The sequence below is a fragment of the Microtus oregoni genome, unplaced genomic scaffold, assembly GCF_018167655.1.
Source record: "Microtus oregoni isolate MIOR12 unplaced genomic scaffold, Mior012 000009F_ref0000495, whole genome shotgun sequence".
Taxonomy (NCBI): Eukaryota; Metazoa; Chordata; class Mammalia; order Rodentia; family Cricetidae; genus Microtus; species Microtus oregoni.
The window spans coordinates 40,281,446-40,300,025 of NW_024543068.1; the positions used below are offsets into that span (position 1 = coordinate 40,281,446).

The window sequence follows — 18,580 nt, forward strand, 5'->3', positions numbered from 1 at the left end:
TTATAAAATATTTGAATTTACAATAATAATGATTTTAAATGTTTTTTCCAACGATTTCCAAATGTTTTATTGTATTTATTGGTGTTTTGTCGGCATGTATGTCCATGCACCATGTGCATGCAGCCCTCCAGGAAACCAGAAGAAGACCATTGGCCCCTTGGAACTGGAGCTAAAATTACAACCTACCCTGCAGGTACTGGGAACCGAACCTGGGTCCTCTGGAAAAGCAGCCAGTGCTCTTATCCATTGATCCACCTCTCCACCCCCTTAAATGGTCTCACTGCAGGTTTTTCATAAGCAGAGGCATGACTTTAAAGGCTCAACATTTCAGCGCTGCACCCCAGCTATTTTAATAATTAGCAGCGCTATTGCATCATTGACGGGTTTCCCAGTGCACAGATAAAAACACTGGGGCACAGACGAGCTATGCATCTCACTTAAAGTCGTAAAGCTACGAAACGATTATTTAGGAGTCTTTTTCCAGATTTGGACCACCACACCAAACTCTGTCTGGACAAACTTGCCCTCATAAGTGCCAGGAGAGAAAGAGGGACGGCAAGACCCTCTGCTGCTGGCTCTTACCCCACACCTTTGCACCTGCTTTGTCCTTGCCCCACAATCCATCCAATCCTGGTCCAGCTAGGGGTTTAAAGCCTTTTTTCTATTTTAAGCTCTCTTTTCTCTTCTTGATTTGTCTCGACTGTTGTTTCTTTTTGATCTTCTGCTCATCCCTTCTTCTCCAAGCCCCTCTCCTCTTATTCTTTGCCTCTCTGCTCTCTCTTCTTCTTCCTTTCTCTCCTCTTTTCTTTCTGGTGTTTTTTATCCACAGCTCAAATTCTCCCCCTCTCCATTTTGTTAGGGAGACTCAATCGCCTTCAGTAAGCAATAGTTTTTTACATTCCCATAAAGTTTGCAGAAAACAAGAGGCCGATCCTTGACACAAGTGTGGAGCAGAACATGTTGCTATAATCCTGTTGGGATTTGCCCACAAATGCTTTCCTGATTAAGACCCGACAAGCCAAATGTCTTCTACAGCAACACACATAGACTGATGGAGTATTTGTAGAATACTAAGGTTATTCAAAAGGTTACCTGTGATTGTTGAGTTGTTACTTAAATAGTCTAAACTTTCCTCTAGGAAACATGCACTTCTTTCATAATAACAAGGCTCTCACTCATAGAGAAAAGATTACAATCCCACGCACAGAGATGCTCATGCGAGCAAGAAAATGCTACAGCTTCTGGAGAATGTCAGGGCTGCCAATCAGTAGGGGGCACAACCCATTAGTTCTCCACTAGTACAGATGACCCGCAAAAGCACACAGCCAGTCTTCAAACACCCCTTCAAGTCTGCCTACTTCAAGGCACCCCAATTTCAAGTGAGGGAAATGAGATTCAGAAAGTTACACACTGAGCCATAGCGCACATCCAGTGGATAACTGCCCCAGAAGAACGTGGCCATCACATCCTCGAGTTTCAAAGCACAAGTAACTGTATGTTTTAAAGTTGCCATGGGCATCCTTTGGATGAGGGTCCTGGAGTTCAAAGTAAGAAGACAGACAAGGGCTTTGAGGATCATACGATTTCCAAGGCTGCTGGTTAAACTATGCATTGGGTAACATTAGGCCAGCTGGATTGAATATTAAATTGCCCTTTTCGTTAAACTCCACAAAGTCCGTACATATGTGGATTAAGTCGTTTTTAAACACTTCATTATTAAGACTTCACAATGAATCAGAAATTGTAGCAGCTTCTAGGACTCACAGGCCAGGACTCCATGCTCTTCAACAGTTCAGAGGGCAGGACATTAGGGCATGAACTTGCGGGATCAGGTAGATAGAACCTTTGATCTAAAAACTCCTTTAGACTTATAAGTTACTGGAAGAATAGGGGAACATAGAAAATACATCAGTGTCCTAGTTTGCAGAAGAACACCGGCCAAAGCTAACTTGGGTAGAGAGCTCATTCGGCTGACAGAGTAGTCTATCACTGAGGGACGCCATGGTGGGAACTAAGCAGAGACAAAGAACACTGTTTCCCAGTTTGCTCCCTCCACCTTGCCAAGCTGCTTCTCTTCCGGAGTCCTGCTGGGTTAGGGATGGCGTCACCCACAGGGGACTGGGTCTTCCTACATCAATTAACATTTCATAAAATGCCCCACAGATATGGCCGCAGGACAATTTCATGGCAATTCCTCAACTGAGGAATTGGTCCTCTTCCTGGATGACCCACATATGGGTCAACTTGACAAAAACTAACCAGTCTACTGAACACGGACAGAAGATGGCAGCTTATGGAGAATGCCAGCAGGTAGAAGGGACCAGACCAACTGATAACAAGAAGATAAAGATGCTAGCGTCTGAGATAACTGAAGGTACTCTTCCTTGACAGAAAGGAGAGGAAGTTCACAAGCGGTTCACAGAAAGATGGGGAGCATGTTAGTGATCTTAACTTTCTTTCTGAACCCACTCACTTACGACGTCCAGCAAAAAAGATAATGTGTGAGATTGGAATTCTGCAGGGAGATCTAGTCGGTGACAGCCTGCGAATGGTGCTGGAGACTGTGCCATGGATGAGATGAGCCAGCAGTGGGGTGGAGACAGCAGACCTACTGTGTGCTCTGTACTGTGATGCCTGAAACACATAATGCACTCAAGTGTCTCCACGTCAGCTCCTTGTGTTCCGTCCGCCTTGGTGGTTCCGGTTGTGCCTTAATGTTGATGCTGAAACCTTTCTACAGGAACCAAACTCGCAGAAGAGAAACCTCTCTAGAGTCCCTGGATACTTAAAAACAAAGAGCCAGCAGCTGCCACACGGAGGTTAGCGCTGATCATGAGTGACGGGGAGGACGCTGGATGCTGTGGAAGCTGGATGCAAGATGCTCTGCCTGGACTTGGCCTGGACTTGGCACTGGCTCTCAAACGAGACCACCAAACCGAGAGGCATTCATTCCTCCTCTCTTCTGTACGGCTCACCCTCTTCCTTATAGTTTAACAGGGAACGGATCTTTTTTCTACACACTCAATTTACTTACTGTACCTGTCCTTCGAGATCCACCTTAAATGTTCATCTCCTAAGAATCATTCCAGTTTATTGTGATTTTTTTTCAGCATCTTTTCTTGATCATTTCTTTTGGTCTTTATTCATCAGGAGTTTGATGGACACTTCTAAACCTATTGGAAGCCTTACCCCTTTCCGTGCATGATATAGTATAATCACCCTCCTCCTGGTTAAATTTACTGTGGGAATTATTTATTAGTATATAATTATAAATATAGTATAAATATTCATACTTACAAATAAGTAAGTTCATATGATTTATAAGGTTGCTGTGTGGCAGTGTTAAAAACTAGAATGCTGCTTATATTTTTCTGAACACATAGTCATTGCATAAATTCCTCAACATAAACTTCCTAAGATGACGGAGAAGTGCATTACCTAAAATTATTGGACCATTTAGGAGAAAATCAGCTCTAATACAACATAAACATCATCCTTCAGGGCAGGAGGCCCAGAGCTTCACAAAGAATGGGTATAGGAAACTAGGGTTAGCCATGATAGGTCCCAAGATGTGGGAGGGGTAGACGTGAACAATATGGGGGGGGGGACCAGGTAGGAAGCTGACTTCAAAGAGACCTTGGCAACTCATGGGTGGAGGAGGAAGTGGGGAAAAATGGTGTTAAGTAACACGTTGGGCTCTTTAGACACTTTAAGCACATTGGTTATCACGGCCTTACACCATGTACCTATTTCATTTTGGAGGTGCTCTTCTGAGATAGTGTCTTGATATGTACAGGATGGCTTTGGCCTCCCTGGCTTGTCCTCGGTGGCTTCAACTCATGATTCTTTTGCCATATTGTCATATGATGGGGGCAGTAATCCTATTTTACAAGGGCTACAACTGCAGTAAGTCAAAATACTTACTGCAGATAAGACAGATGCTAAGTTTAACACAGGAGTGTGAGTTAGTTTAGACATGTGGCTCCTTCTTGGCCTTATTTTGCCACCATGCAGAATAAGGGAAGCCTTTCACTCACAAGCACATTACTCGCAAATCTCTCCCCACCGAGTGTGACTTCCCTTTGTGATAAAGTCCTGTCTCCCATGCTTCTGTGGTCTTCTTTTTTATATATGAAGCAGGACTCTTACAGGAATTCTTCATCTGCTGATTTCCCAGGAAGATTGTGTCAGCAGAAGATCCGGGCACAGCGCGATTTCTTACAGGTCCTACACCTCATCAGACAGACCTTGGTCAGTAGTCTCTTAAACACAATGCACCAAGTGGTATGACACTTGGAGTGAGTGAGGCTCGGACAAGGAAAATAGCTTTACTGAAACTTTTCATTGCAAATGGAAATTTAAATCTAAATGTTTATTTTGTAGCTAGAAATACAAATCTCTGTGCTCCAGAAAATAAGGAAATAATAGCAAAAATGTGTCGTCAACTATGTTGTCTTTAATTTGGGAGTCAGAGAGGAAGAAAAGGCTACAGTGTCAAATTGTAAATTGTGATATACCTCTCTTGCTCTCTTGCTTTCTTTCTCCCTCTCCCTCCTTCCCTCCCTTCCCTCTCTCTCACACACACACATGCACACATGCACAAGCACCCACGCAAGTGATTCTGAGGAGTCTCCAGAAAGTCAAGTCAGAACATCACCTCTAAGTGATACTTTGCCAATAAGATTTTCTTAACTCATTCAAGAAAGAATAAAATAGAGTCACTTCCTTCACTCCTAGCTAACGCATGAAGGTCAGTGCTTCTTGTGGGAACCGGACCGAGCCACCAGCTTCCTGGGATGGAAGCCAACATCTTCATCCTTCGGCCTGAGGAATGGAAAACACCCAGGCCTGACTTAAGAGAAGCATCTTTCCTCGTGGAAGCTTTTATTCACGGGAATGTTCCCAGCCCATCAGCTTTGGACGGCAAGAACCTCAGGCTCAGACAGGGGCTGACTTCATGAGTGACCTTGACACAGAACCCTCACTTTAGGAATGATTTTCCTTACCTCGCATGAACAGAGGGCAAACAACAGTCCTGACGGGCAGCACAAAGGCGGGTCTGCCGAGATGAAGGTTTGCAGTACGATGCATTTACCTGACCTTATTTGACACACATTCATATTAACCCACGTCTAATGCTTACTAGGCCAGTCACTTTCTTACTGTCACCATTGGTCCCTCTCTGGGCATCTTATAAATTATAGCCAGGCCTGATTCCTCCCAAATGTCTGTTTCAGGCCCCATTCCTCCCAGATGTCTGTTTCAGACCCCGATTCCTCCCAGATGTCTGTTTCAGACCCCGATTCCTCCTGGATGTCTGTTCCTCGTCATGTTATAGCGCCAAGAACGCATCGTGAATAGTTTCACACGTCCAAGCTTGCTAATGTCACAGCCTAGCTCTCACATACTACCACTGAGATTTTCTAAGAGAAATTCCTCCATAATCATATGTGACAGAGTTAGCCATGTTGAAGTGACACATCCCAATGAATGCTTGACCCAGAACGAGTGGCTTCCTTGTTTCTCCCAGCCAACCTTATACAAAATTCCAGACCTAAGAAATATACTTAGGCCAATCAGTGAAATTTGGTTATTGTTTATTTTTCAAAATTGAGACAAGGGACCAAAAGTATTTATTCTAGTTTTGTTCAATATAAGTGATGCCAATTCTCTAGATTTATAGGGGAAAATCATAATAGCATTCATGTAGCCTTTACTATTTAGAATTTCATAAAATAATCAATACAATGGTGTAACAAAAATATACCCTATCTCAAAACTGCAAAGTTCATCCAATCTCAGTGGCTCGCACCTGTAAGCTCAACACTCAGGAGGTTAAGCCAGCAAGATCGCAAGTTTGAGATCAACTTGGGCTACAGAGTAAGTTCTAGGCCAACGTGGGCTACAAAGTTAGACTCTATCTCAAGAAATAAAATCAAGCAAAAAAAACACAAAACTTATACAGTAAACTTTTAGAGACTTAAGTGCCCATAATTAAGATGCGGGCTGTGAATGAAAACCAAACACGCACCTTCCAGTAGCTCTCCTGTCCTTTATTAATTAATAAAAGAGACAATTTATACACTTTATCAGTTAAATGTGATAAGGCATGGAAGGACTGACTATTTAGTATCCTTGCTGAAATGTTACAAGTATGCAAAAAAGGTCGAGATTTTGATTTGCAACTGTCTCCTTCTAAAGCACCAGAGCGATGAAAAGTTATTCCTTCATATTGAAGTAGGAGAGAAGAATTCTCTGATGTCCTAAGCATTTGGGTCTGCAAGATGGGTTAATGGATAGACGTTTGCTGTGCACTCCTGATGACCTGAGTTCAATCCCCAGAAACAGCGCCAAAAACTGGAGATGCTATCATGTCCATAATCACAGTGCTCGTATGATGAGCTAGTGGGTAGAGCCAGCAATGCCACACCAAAGCACGTAGGCCAGCTAACCTGGAGTGCAGAGAAAGGCAGAGAAGAGACCCTGCCATAGCAGGGGAGGAGAGACTGTAGTTGCCTGCTGTCTCCTGACATCAGCAAATGTACTGCAGCTTGCTCTCCCTCCCTCCCTCCTTCCTCCTCTCCCCTTTCCAACTATTTCCCTATCTCCTCTCCAAATTTAAAAATGTCTTTAAAATGTGAACCTGAACACCAAATGCATTTTGTAGCCATATTTTTACCTGAGACTGTTGCCAAATCACAGCCCTTCCATACCAAACTCACACACACACACACACACACACACACACACACACACACACACCCCTTGATATTTTCATCTTCATGTTTAAATTTGTGAAGAGAAACGAGAGAACCAGTTGCAGTGCCTCATATTGCCTCACGGTGGCGCAAAGTCATCACTAATAGACCGTCAAGGCCCATAGGAAGTTCTGCAGAAACCCGAGTCTGCACAGATGCATTCCTCATGGGTAAGCAAGAAGGAATTTGTTTGTAATCTGCGGTTCTTCTCAGCCAACCTTGAACAATGACCTTGACACACTCGACAAATCTATCAGCACTGTTAATGCACAACTGCTTTGCCCTCGTGGCCTTGCTACAAATGCATCACACTGAAGACCTGTTATTATCTCTAATGAGAATTTTGTGGGCTTATCTTTAAAACCATTGTGTTGACTTAGACTTCTCAACTTGGATTACGGCCCCAGGATCGGCATTTAAGATGACATTTACTGTGTAACCTAACTTCATGTGGTCCCAGGGGGCCATTCATTAACTCCTTACATCTCATCCCACCCCCCAAATTTCCACTTAAGATCTGCAGTCAGCTCTTTCCCCTCTTTCTTATTTTAAAACAGACACAAAAACATAACAAATTGTCTTTATAGACACAGTGATGTGGTAACATAACTAGCCTACTGGGAAAAAGGAAGGAAGGAAGGAAGGAAGAGAAAATTCCAAAACAGCTTAAAGGTTTATTTTCCAACTTAGCCAGACACTGCGGCTACTTGAAGAACTATAATACTTTTTTTTAAAAAAAAATTCCTATTGTGTGTATATGTGTGTGCCACAATATGAACATAGGGGTCAGAGGACAGTTTATGGAATGGATTCTCTCCCCGCTCCGTTAGTGGGTCCCAGGGATCAAACTCAGGTCTCCAGACTTGAATGGCAAGCACCCTTTCCCACTGAGCCATCTTGGTCTCCAGTCTTGCAGGGCAAGCACCCACCATCAGATTCTGGCTTGATTGCCCTGGGGCGAAGCCTGACACAGGGATGTTTGGAATGACCTCCAGGGTTTATAATGAGCAGCCACAGCTGAAAACCAAGTGCTTAGAGGCTTCCCCCAAACCAGGGCCAGATTACTTTTTAGAAGCCACCGACCCTATGTGCCAAAAATCCTAAGCAGTTTCCCATCAAAGATTACAGGTGAGTGACTTGAAGCCAAATCTTTTCCCATGAATGTGTTTGCTGGGTCTGTTTAAAGACCGCTCAGATTCAGACTTAAAAACTGGGAGATGTCACATAAAATGTAGGTTTCCTACTTTTTTTTTTCAAATTTCTTGCCATACAAGGCCACATTCCTGTGCAAATGCCATCTGAAGCTGGAAGGGGCTGCCCGCACACGTGTCGTGGAGACTCCAGTTGTATAAGTCTGCTGGTTTATGCATTTATTTATATTTATTTATATATCCTACATATCGCTTCTATACATCCTATACGGCCGCTTTAGCTCACCCACCTGGTCTCTTAGAGTCAGTTTAGTCTGCAGCCCTCGCCTAGAAGAAGTTTAAATTTAGTGAAACATTCACTCGTTCATTCAGTTACCCCAGTATTCATTAAACAGATTCTTTCGTAGCTTTGCTGTGCAAACACTTGGCATTTGCATTCCCTCTCTGGCCCCTTTCTTCCTACTTTGAAGCCCCCGTCCTTTTAAGGAGCTGTTCTAAACAGCAGGGACAACACACATTTCCTCTCCCAGCAGGAAACACGCACAGGTCCATTTCTGACATGCCCTTGTGATCCGGACCCTCTGAGCAGTTGAAATCAGTGAAACTTTCACATCTATAGAAGAAAGCTGACTGCCTCTCACACTTCCCTTCTCAGAAGCCGGAATGAACACTAGGCCCAGAAGAGTGAAGAAGCAGGAAGGAGAGAGAAGGCGGAAAGAAGAGAGTAAATGCAGAGACAAGGGACGACATGAGGGACACTGGAACAGTGGGAGGAAGAAGCTAGTGCAAGACAATCATTGAACGGAACAGCAGGGAGAAGCAGAACCCAGTGCCAGCATGTCCCTGTGCCTTCTTACTAGACATCACCTCCAACACCTAGGAGTGTCTGTTCTCACTAACATGAGAGCCAGTGGGTTGCTGTTACAGCTTCCGTGTGAAATGGCCCCGTAGGCTCCTGTTCACCAGCTGATGGCTGCTTTGGTCATGCAGCGTTTAGGAGGTAGAGCCTTCCTTGCTGCAGGATATGAGTGTCTGGGGTGGGTCCTGACGATGATCTAATTCTACACATCCAACTCCCAGTCTGCACCCTGCTCTGTTGAGATCTGAAAAAGAGTCCCTGTCACATGACCCCCCGCCACAAAGCTGCCTGTTGCTGTGCCTTCCCTGCCGTCATGGACTGTGTCCCATCTTCTAAGGGTGCACCCAAACAAATCCCTCTTCCTTAAGCTGCATTGTTGGGACAGCACGAGGAACCATATTACAGGGCCACAGCATTAGCAGGGCTGAGAACCTCTGCAGAGTTTCAGATTTGCGAGAGGAAAACGCTCTCAAGAGCTGTTTCACCCAACACTACTGAACTGCATACGAATGGTTAAAACAGCAACTTCCGTTGTGTGGTTTGCATAGCCACAACAAAGGGAAACCAGAAAGGAAAGACAACAAAATGGCTACACTATGATGGCCACCATCAGGGTGTTGTCATGGATGTAATAGCACATACCCAAAATGAAGTTCGAACGGACTGGTCTGTCTGTGCCCATCTTACTGTGGGAAATCAGTGTTAAAGCCAGCGTCACCTAAATCCACTCTCGTCTGTCTGTGCCCATCTTACTGTGGGAAATCAGTGTTAAAGCCAGCGCCACCTAAATCCACTCTCCGACACCCACAAGACGCTCAACCCACTGCTTCCCAGCTCCATCTCGGAGCACAATGACAGCTTCCCTTGTGCAGACAGGGTGACAATTTCATGCAGCCCAGTGACCAAGAGCAAGCACTGAACTGGTATTTGCTGCCCTGGATCCAAAATAATTTACAAGCGATGACATCCCCAGCTGGCAAGCAAAGTTCTTAAAACTGGTTTATAGATGCCTTCCCGAACAAGACAGAACAACAGCTGAGCCATTTAACTATAGCCGAGATACCACAATCTGCTGTTTGAAGACATTTGTGTCCGTGTGGAGAATGGGACCTATCTAAGATGTGCAGACGTCCAACTGAAAGGTGCGTTCTCCAGGACAGCGCCATCCATCCCGAGCCTCGGGGTGTAAGAAGCGGACCTTGGACCTTGGACGACAGCACAGAATGCTTATCAGGACGTCACTGCGACGCCACCCAGGGCTGCTCTTCTGGGAATCACTCAGCTGTTACAGTAGATCCAAGAATCTCACCTCCCCCAGCCCCTGCTAGACAAGTGACTGTTTCCCAAGCAGTCATGAAAATCATCCACTGTCCATTTATGAACCCAGGAGTGCTTCTGTGGATCTAATAAATAAATTTCTAATCTATATGTATGATTACTGTCTGAAATCCTTGGCATTTCACTTTATCTCACCGATAAAACAAAGTCCCTTTATCTAGCATTTCAACTGGATTCCAGCCCTTACAGGTAGCAGTCAATCTTCTGACCTTAGGCCCACCATTTGCATTTGATCCTCAGAATCATCATCTGTAAGATGGGAGAGGTGTTCCACAGGGTCATGGCATAAATGAAATGAAAGGCTCTACTGCAGAAATGAACATATAATACATGTGACTCAGAAGTGGCTTCCTGTCTTTCTCCTCGTCAAGAGCAGAGGCTAGGAACTTTGCCCCACAAAGGACTAGACAGGAAATGCTTCCTTCTTTACAGGCTATATATTTTCTGTCACAACTCCTCAAGTCTATCGTTGCAGAGCAAAAGCATCCATAGACAAAAAAAAAAACAAAAAACAAAAAAAAAAAAAACAAAGGATAGCTGTGTTCCCATAAAGCATGACTTTACAAACAGGCTAGGAATAATTGAGCGGCTGAGCACTGGCCTAGCATGTATGAGGTCCTAGGTTTGATTGCTCAGCACTTCAAAGAAGAAATGGAACAAAATAAAGCAAAGCAACAACAGTAAGAATAAACAGGCTTGGGCTAGAATCACCCTTCAGGCCAGAGCTAACCCTAAGGTTAGTTACACCATACAGATCCAGACGTTACACTTGGTTAATTTTTAACCTATGTTAAAGTCCATCTGCTTTGGCCACTCCCTTCCCTAACGTCTCCTCATCATTTTTATTCTATGTCATGCATTATGAGAAAAAAGCCACTTTGGTAACTTGATTTAATTTTTCTCTTTTAATTTTATGTTGAAAGCTCACTGAGCAGCAGACCCTCAAACCTGAAACTCTCAATCAACTTACCTATCCCATAGGCTCTCAGCAAATCATGGGGAGTTGAGAAAAATTCCCTCAAGCTTCCTATGAAGGCCATGAAATACTAACAAACAGAACGGAGCTTCAATGTGTGCAGAAGGAAAGGGTGTGACTAGTTTATAAAGTATTCCTTCCATTAGAACAAGAATTTCTTGAAGGACCTAAGCCTGTAGATAACAGTTACCTCAGGGCAGGGCAGAACCCAAGACTGGATATAGGGACAGGAAGGAGAGATATGCTGGGTAATTTTTAATGTCTATGTTCTTCAACCATGTAAATACTCTGCCTATTTAAAAAAATGGGTTTCCAAAATGGACAGGGAAAAGGCCATGAGGCCTAAGCCTTTCACACAGAACTACAGGCAACCGAGTAAAACTGGGATCAGAAGGAGACGGAGCACGAGCAAGGAACTCAGGACCACGAGGGGTGCACCCACACACTAAGACAATGGGGATGTTCTATTGGGATCTCACCAAGGCCAGCTGGCCTAGGTCTGAAAAAACATGGGATAAATCCGGACTAGCTGAACATAGCGGACAATGAGGAATACTGAGAATTCAAGAACAATTGCAGTGGGTTTTTGATCCTACTGCACGTACTGGCTTTGTGGGAGCCTAGGCAGTTTGGATGCTCACCTTAGGAGACCTGGATAGAGGTGGGCAGTCCTTGGGCTTCCCACAGGTCAGGGAACCCTGATTGCTCTTCGAGCAGATGAGGGAGGGGGAATTGATCGGGGGAGGGGGAGGGAAATGGGAAGCGGTTGTGGGGACGAGGCAGAAATCCTTAATAAATAAATAAATTAAAAAAAATAAAAAAAAAAAAAAAAATAAAAAAAAAAAAAAAAAAAAAAAAAAAAAAAACAACAATCAATGAAAAAAGAGGCCAGGAATTGATGGAGAGTGGGAAGGGGTATATGAGAGATTTGGGAGAGAGGGACAGGAAGGGAGACTTGTAATTAAATTACAATCTCAAAAATAAGCCAACAAGAGTGGGTTTCTGAAGAGCAAAAGTACACTACAAAGCGAATTTTCCTTTTAATAAAACCTAATGGTTTTGTGATGAGCCTTGCAGCATAAGGTCAACTTTAAGTGTGGAAACTTCCACTTTCTGACCATAGACTTTCCAGCTAGGAAGGCTCTGTGCATCTCCATGGCCAAGTTCATCCCATTCTGACCCCTGCAGCTTGGTGTACACGTCCTAGACTTCTACAGGTCTAAGTCCTGCATGCCATTCGATGCTCGACACAAGGGTTAGGACTTCGTGAGAATTTCTGGAGATGCCATATCATCTCCACCTACTGTGTACAGCATTTCCAGGCAAGAATACGGATAGCCTCTATTACAATACAGGAGGGGCACAGGAACACGTAGACAGTAGTGTGGGCTCCAGAGAAGACCGCCTGGTGTCTCTCAGTCCGGCTCTTCTTGTCTATATTATCCCAATTAGTTAACCCCCTTGTAATTAATGTTAAGATTGTGAGGAGGATTGGACATGTCGATACTTGAGGTAACAATTGTTTGAAACATTACTAGTCTATATTTATGCTAATTTTATTTTATGAACTTAGTTTTTTTTTCTGTAAGTTATTCTGTCCATGTGTGCCATTAACAGTGCCTAGCCTTATAGTGGCCCCTGAACAGTGTTCAACAGTAAACATACGTCAAAGAATGAGGGAAGTGTCCGAGTGGACCCAGGGGTTACAGGGACATTCTCTTCTAAATCCGGATGGCTCTGACACTGGTTCTCCACTGCTATTGGTCTTCCTGTAGGAGACATTCCAGTCTCTACCGCCACAGCAGTGAAAGCAACTGAAGAACCAAGACAGAGGTTTGTGGCTTAGCTTTCCTGGGAAAGGCGTTGATGAGTTGGTATGTCTGTCGACCCAACCAGTTTAGCGTGGAGAGCAAACATAGGCTCGCCAGACATGTTTCCATCCACGTAAAGAGGAATGATCACGTGTGATCTGCCCTCTTTGCATAACGGCTGATACGGGCTTGGAAGTGTACCTGGCAGATTTTTACCCCAGATAAAGTACTGAACAAATTTTCCAAGGTATGGACATTTATACGTCGATTAAAAATTAAATAATGATCAAATTAACTGGATCTGCTTCCAACAGAGTTCTAGAGAAAGCGAACCCTTTTGATCTAGATGCCTCTTAAAGAACAAAATCGTAACTTATATTATGGAGTTTTGATGACTGCCTTCAAAGGTTCTACCACATCCAATAATTCCTTCCAAAAGTAGAGATTTACCCCAAGTTAAATTTCTTTTCCCAGATTCTCTTGGATAATACATATGAGAAACAGCTTAGAAACAACCCAGAGGTCCCCCAAAGGAAGAGGAGTAGAAAAAAAAACAGTAAGATGGACATGTTTGGTCTTTCCAGTGGGAGGTACTAGAGACACGGGAGCCATTCTAGGGCTAAGAAAAGAGATTTAAAAGTGCTGAAGGTAACTGTGATACTCCATCCGGAGACCCTTGGATATACATGTTAGAAGCTGTTTTCGACCAATGGCATCAGCCCATGGTTCATCAGGAACCCCGTTCAGTTTGAGCAGTACCAACAGAATTCTGCAGCAGGCAGTGACTATACTGACCAGACCCTTGGGATGGACAAAATGCCTAAAGGTGGGGGTCGTGTATCTTTTCCATGTCTTTCTTTGAAGAAGAAAAAATTGTTACCATATTTGAGAATGCAGTGGGGATTGGAGAATGCAATCTTTCCAGCATTATTTCTGAAACTCGGGCAAGAAACCACTAGTAAAGCCAAGCTTACCTCTATTCTTTCCCATATGGCTTCATAGTTGTCTTGGTGTCGGATATCTTGCATGAGCTTCTGAATTAAAGCTGATTTTGTAGCAGAATGGCTCTCGTTCTTCTCAGAGGACGAAGGCCTCTCTGATTTCTCATCCGTGTATTTTTTCATGCAGGAGAGGGGCACGCATAAGTCCTCGTCAGAAAGAATGTCACTCAGGGGCCCGGATTCAATGCTCTCTCCGAGAGAAGAAGCTATGTCACTGGATGAGCTTGGGGACACCCTGCCTAGCCTTGTGTGCTTTCTCCTACTGTGGTATGTTGGATAGATTTCCGAGTCAGAGTTCATTTCGGACAGTTCCCAGTCGTCGATGTTCTGGACCGTCTCTCTGGGTTTCGGAGGCAAAAGCTTGGTGAGAGATTCCAGCTTCAGGGCCAGCACCTCTGTCTGTTTCAGGTGGGACGGTAGCGCTAGGTATTCATCGGAGCCGTACCAGGCCTCCTCCTCCTGACTGCTCTGGGTGATGTGACTTGGAGCAGGGGAGCCATCTTTTCGGCATTCACTCTCTGAAAGAAGAGGACCTGGAGCTCTGCTGCTATCGGACCCAACAGAGGACTCACTGCTATGACTGCGAGGGGGTGAGCTGGAGACCTCCGACTGCGCTGGCAAGAGCCGGCTCCAGTTTCTCTGATGGGGCAGCTCGAAGGAGGATGTTGAGGCAGAATCCGTTTCTGGTCTCACCGTGTCTTTGGGAGCCCCAGGAGGCACCATGCTCGGCACTGCTGAGCCCTTGGTGGTTTGGGCTTGCGTTCCCGAACCAGTTCCTCTTTTAGAGGTTCGGCACAGAGGCACCTCTGTCAAGGTCTTGTGTGGTTTTTTCAGTCGAGATTTCTCTTTATGGCAGTCAGTAAGCCTTCCCAAACTGGAAGAAATTTCTTTAATATGACTTCTGACTATGTTTTCAAGATTGCCAATCCCCACCTTGTGCAAGCATTCATAGGACTGGCTGGCAGCCGAAGGGCTGCTGGGGTAGGAAGACTGTAATATTAAGCAGAGTTTAGATCTGTCAGGGGGGTCCACCAGGGAAGGAGTGCTTCTGCTCAACTCTGGATTCAGGTCAACCAGCTGCCTCTTGCCGTCCCTGCCTTTCCGCTCACTCATGCAAGTTTCTTTGAGAAAAAGCCCTCTTTTGGGCCGCGTGGGCTGTGTGGGAGAGTCCTCGTTATAATTAAAGCAATCGCGGATGGATCTCTTGGGAGTCATAATTTCACAAGGAACAGACTGGGTTTTCTTTGCACCCAGCTGTGGGGAGGAACTGGGGTCTTGCTTTGCGGTCTCGGAAGGGTGTTCCGCCGCGTTTGTCAGCGCGTCTCCTAAGGACGGCATCCCTGACGTTGAGCCCGGCTGCTCTCCAGATGTTGAAGCACTGTGTTCCTCCTGCTCACCTTTATTCTCTTCTGAAAGAGGCTCTTGAGGTGCATCCTCACTGGCTGCCTCACAGCTGGAAGGGACAGGGTCAGCGGCCACGGTAAGCAACCCAACACTTCGGATAAGTTCCGGGAACTCCTTTTCCATCTCGCTGTAGCTCCAGGAGTCAAAAGGTTTCGTTTTGGCCTGGCTAGAGGTCATGTCACCCAGGCCGCCAAGCAGATCCTCACTCGGACTGAAGTCCGACAGTTCAAATGCAGTGATACCACAGTCCAGAGACAAGTAATTCTGCGAACACTTGATAGTTAGCTGCCCTGAGTCATCCACTTCTGTAAGAGAATCAAGCCGGCCCTGGAACACACAAGAGCAACCGTGTCAGTAAGGGCATTACCGATAATATATATATCATCTGTATTCCATGTGAAATAGGAACCAGATGTGCTTGCTTGAGACTGGCCCATAGAAAGGCACACCAATCACTTTGCTTTATACACAGTATCTGCCTTTAAGTACCCAGAATTTAACGTGAGGTGTAGAGTCTGAGGGATGGTGGAGACCAACCCCAACCTTCCCACTGTGTCTTTTCTTTTTAAAACAGAACATTAATGGTTTCCAAAGCCCTTCAGGTGTTGTTTGCTGTGCGTGGCTCTGGGGACGGGACTAGGATGCTAGGTACCCGCGGCTCCACTGTCACCCTCTGTCCCCAGCTTGTCCTTCACTCTCGCTTGCTAAGTTGCTGGTGCTGGTCTCGAACCCACACTGAACTTGTCAGGTGTAAACTGTCAATCCCTCTGCTGTGGCCTCCTGAAGAGCCAGGATCACACTGCAAAGCCTGTCTTTATACACGTTTTTTTTAACTAAAATCTTAAGTAAAAAGCACATTTCTGAAGAAGAAGAAGAAGAAGGAGAAGGAGAAGGAGAAGGAGAAGAAGAAGAAGAAAGTAACACAAAAGTAGAATTTTTATAAACCTCTGGGGGTTTGGGCTTCCTTTGTTTGTGCCCCCATTCCAGCACCTACCACAGTGGCTAAGTCAAGAACGATTTTAAGTAGAATAACAAACTGTATTAATCCCGTAATGTCAAACATTCGTGCACAAATCACAGGAAAGTGTTTTAAAATGTAACAGGGACTGTTTAAGAGCAGTTTCTATCTGGCCTCACCTTTTAAAGCTACACTCAGCTCACGCTTGAGAACGTTAGTGTTCAAACCTCATCGCCCCCACCCCTCCCCTCCTCTGCAATATCTCTCCCTCCTCCTGCTCTCAACACTGCATCTCAATTGCTAGCGGTCCCTTCCTGGTTATTATCTATGATTCCACGTGGGCCAATAGGATTTGAAATTCATCCACACTAATAACAGCATTATAAGTATTTTTATTCTTTAATTGTGAAATTGAGGGGTTTTTTTTCCTCATTGCAAACGTAGTTTCTATACCACACAACAAACAAGAAGGTTTTTTCATTGATGATGTAGCATACAAACTGGATTCTGCTTACCAAGCTGAAGGACATCCTGGTCTAGGCCCTAAGCATATGAAGCAAGAGTGTAAAGGTGATTCCTGTTGCCTTAGCAGGGGCACTGGACTAGAAGCAATAACGCCAGACCCTCATCTAACTGTTGGGCCCGTGTCCCTTCTGCCCGGTCATCCTGAGACCTGGCTTCCTTATGACTCGTGGTGTTTATTATCCGAGTGTTCATTTTGTCTCTGGACTGTTCGCTCCCTTCAGTTCTTCTCCTCCTTTCTATCTCCCAATCCCAGCACTTACTCTAAAATATCCAGATAAAACAATAATTATAGTAAATGATCTTTCCTAGGCCTGGGCTTCCTCCTTCCAAGTGGGGGTGGCTGCTTCCTACTGTTGCTCCTTCATTTAACCCTGACCACTTTCTTCTGAGGTCTGCACAATTTTCCTTGGGTATATTTCATCAAAAAGAAAAAAAACTAAGTCACTATGGCCTGGTGACTAAGTACCAGCCTAGGCCTTGTGCTGAGTCTGTCTGACCTGAAGTCAAATTCTAACTTTGATTGCTACTTTAAGCTGACAGCAGAGGGACTTTATAAATTACAAATCCATTCTGTTAATTCTCTCCCAGTTCAAACTCCCAGTGCCAGGCATGGGGTACCTTCCCAGCCCCTGCCCCAAGCCCAAACTGTGTTTGAAGGCAGGATATGAAAAGCGCTCGCTCTCTCTCTCTCTCTCTCTCTCTCTCTCCCACCCATGCCATTTCCCCCCACCATGGCATCCTACAACAGCGTCTCTTTTTCGGTTTCTGAACATGCCAGGTTCCCTCCTGCATTGGGACTTTGCAATGCTGTCTACAACTTTATCTCAAATATCAGACTCTTCTTTACCCCTTAGATAATAGCTAACGTTTTTACTTCATCAAGATTTTAGCCTCTCACCTCAGTCAGAATCAATCATAGAAAGCTCTCAAGTCCATGCTAACTTTCATTTAACTGCACATCTCAATGGGAAATAGTAACTCATTAGTATTGAATTTATTCATCTAACTTATTTCTCCCGTTGTATAAAAGCATCATGAGACTGTCACTCACAGAAAACATTATCTGACCAGGGCCTCTGCATCATAGAGACATGTGCAGAGAAAGACATACCTGCTGCATGAACAATATGGTGAGATTCTGTGGTCACTTGACACCTGTGTGGAGCTTCTTCCCCTGGTTATGGAGACTTGACATAATGAATAAACTCACTAAGTTCCAGAGTCAGATTCTCACTCTAACACTAATTAGCTCTGTGAGTCAGGCCAGCAGCTTGAGGATGCTAATTCTCAATTCCTTCATCTATCAAATGGAAATGATGGGCAGGGGGAGGACTTAGTGTGTAAATATGCTTGCTACCAAGGCTGACAACTCAGTATGAACCCAGGAACACACATGGGAGAAAGAGAAAACCAAATCCTGAACGGAGTCCTCTGACCTCCACATGCATGCTATGGCACAGATGCAAACACACAGTTACACACACACACTACACACACACACTACACACACACACACTACACACACACACTACACACACACACACTACACAATACACACACACATACACACACTACACACATACACACACAGTTACACACACACATACATACATACACACACACTAAAAAGTTGAAAAGAAAAGAAATTTCCAGACAGCAGTGGTACATACTTTTAATCCCAGCATGTAGGATCTCTGTGAGCTTGAGGCCAGCCTGGGCTACACAGAGAATTCCAGGACTTTTAAACAGAGAAACCATGTCTAGAACCGACCCCCCCCTCCAGGAAAGAATAGAAGGAA

The 18,580-nt window shown here is 44.7% G+C and overlaps 1 protein-coding gene across 4 annotated transcripts in view; it reads right to left on the reverse strand.

Moving 5' to 3' along the window:
• The window catches only part of Akap6 (A-kinase anchoring protein 6), a 399,217-nt gene that overhangs the window by 220,043 nt on the left and 160,594 nt on the right, over positions 1-18,580 (reverse strand). For all 4 annotated transcript variants that reach the window (XM_041658789.1, XM_041658788.1, XM_041658791.1 and 1 more), the window contains exon 5: positions 13,868-15,625. In XM_041658789.1, coding sequence (XP_041514723.1) covers positions 13,868-15,625 — 1,758 coding nt within the window. The remainder of the gene's footprint in view (positions 1-13,867; positions 15,626-18,580) is intronic.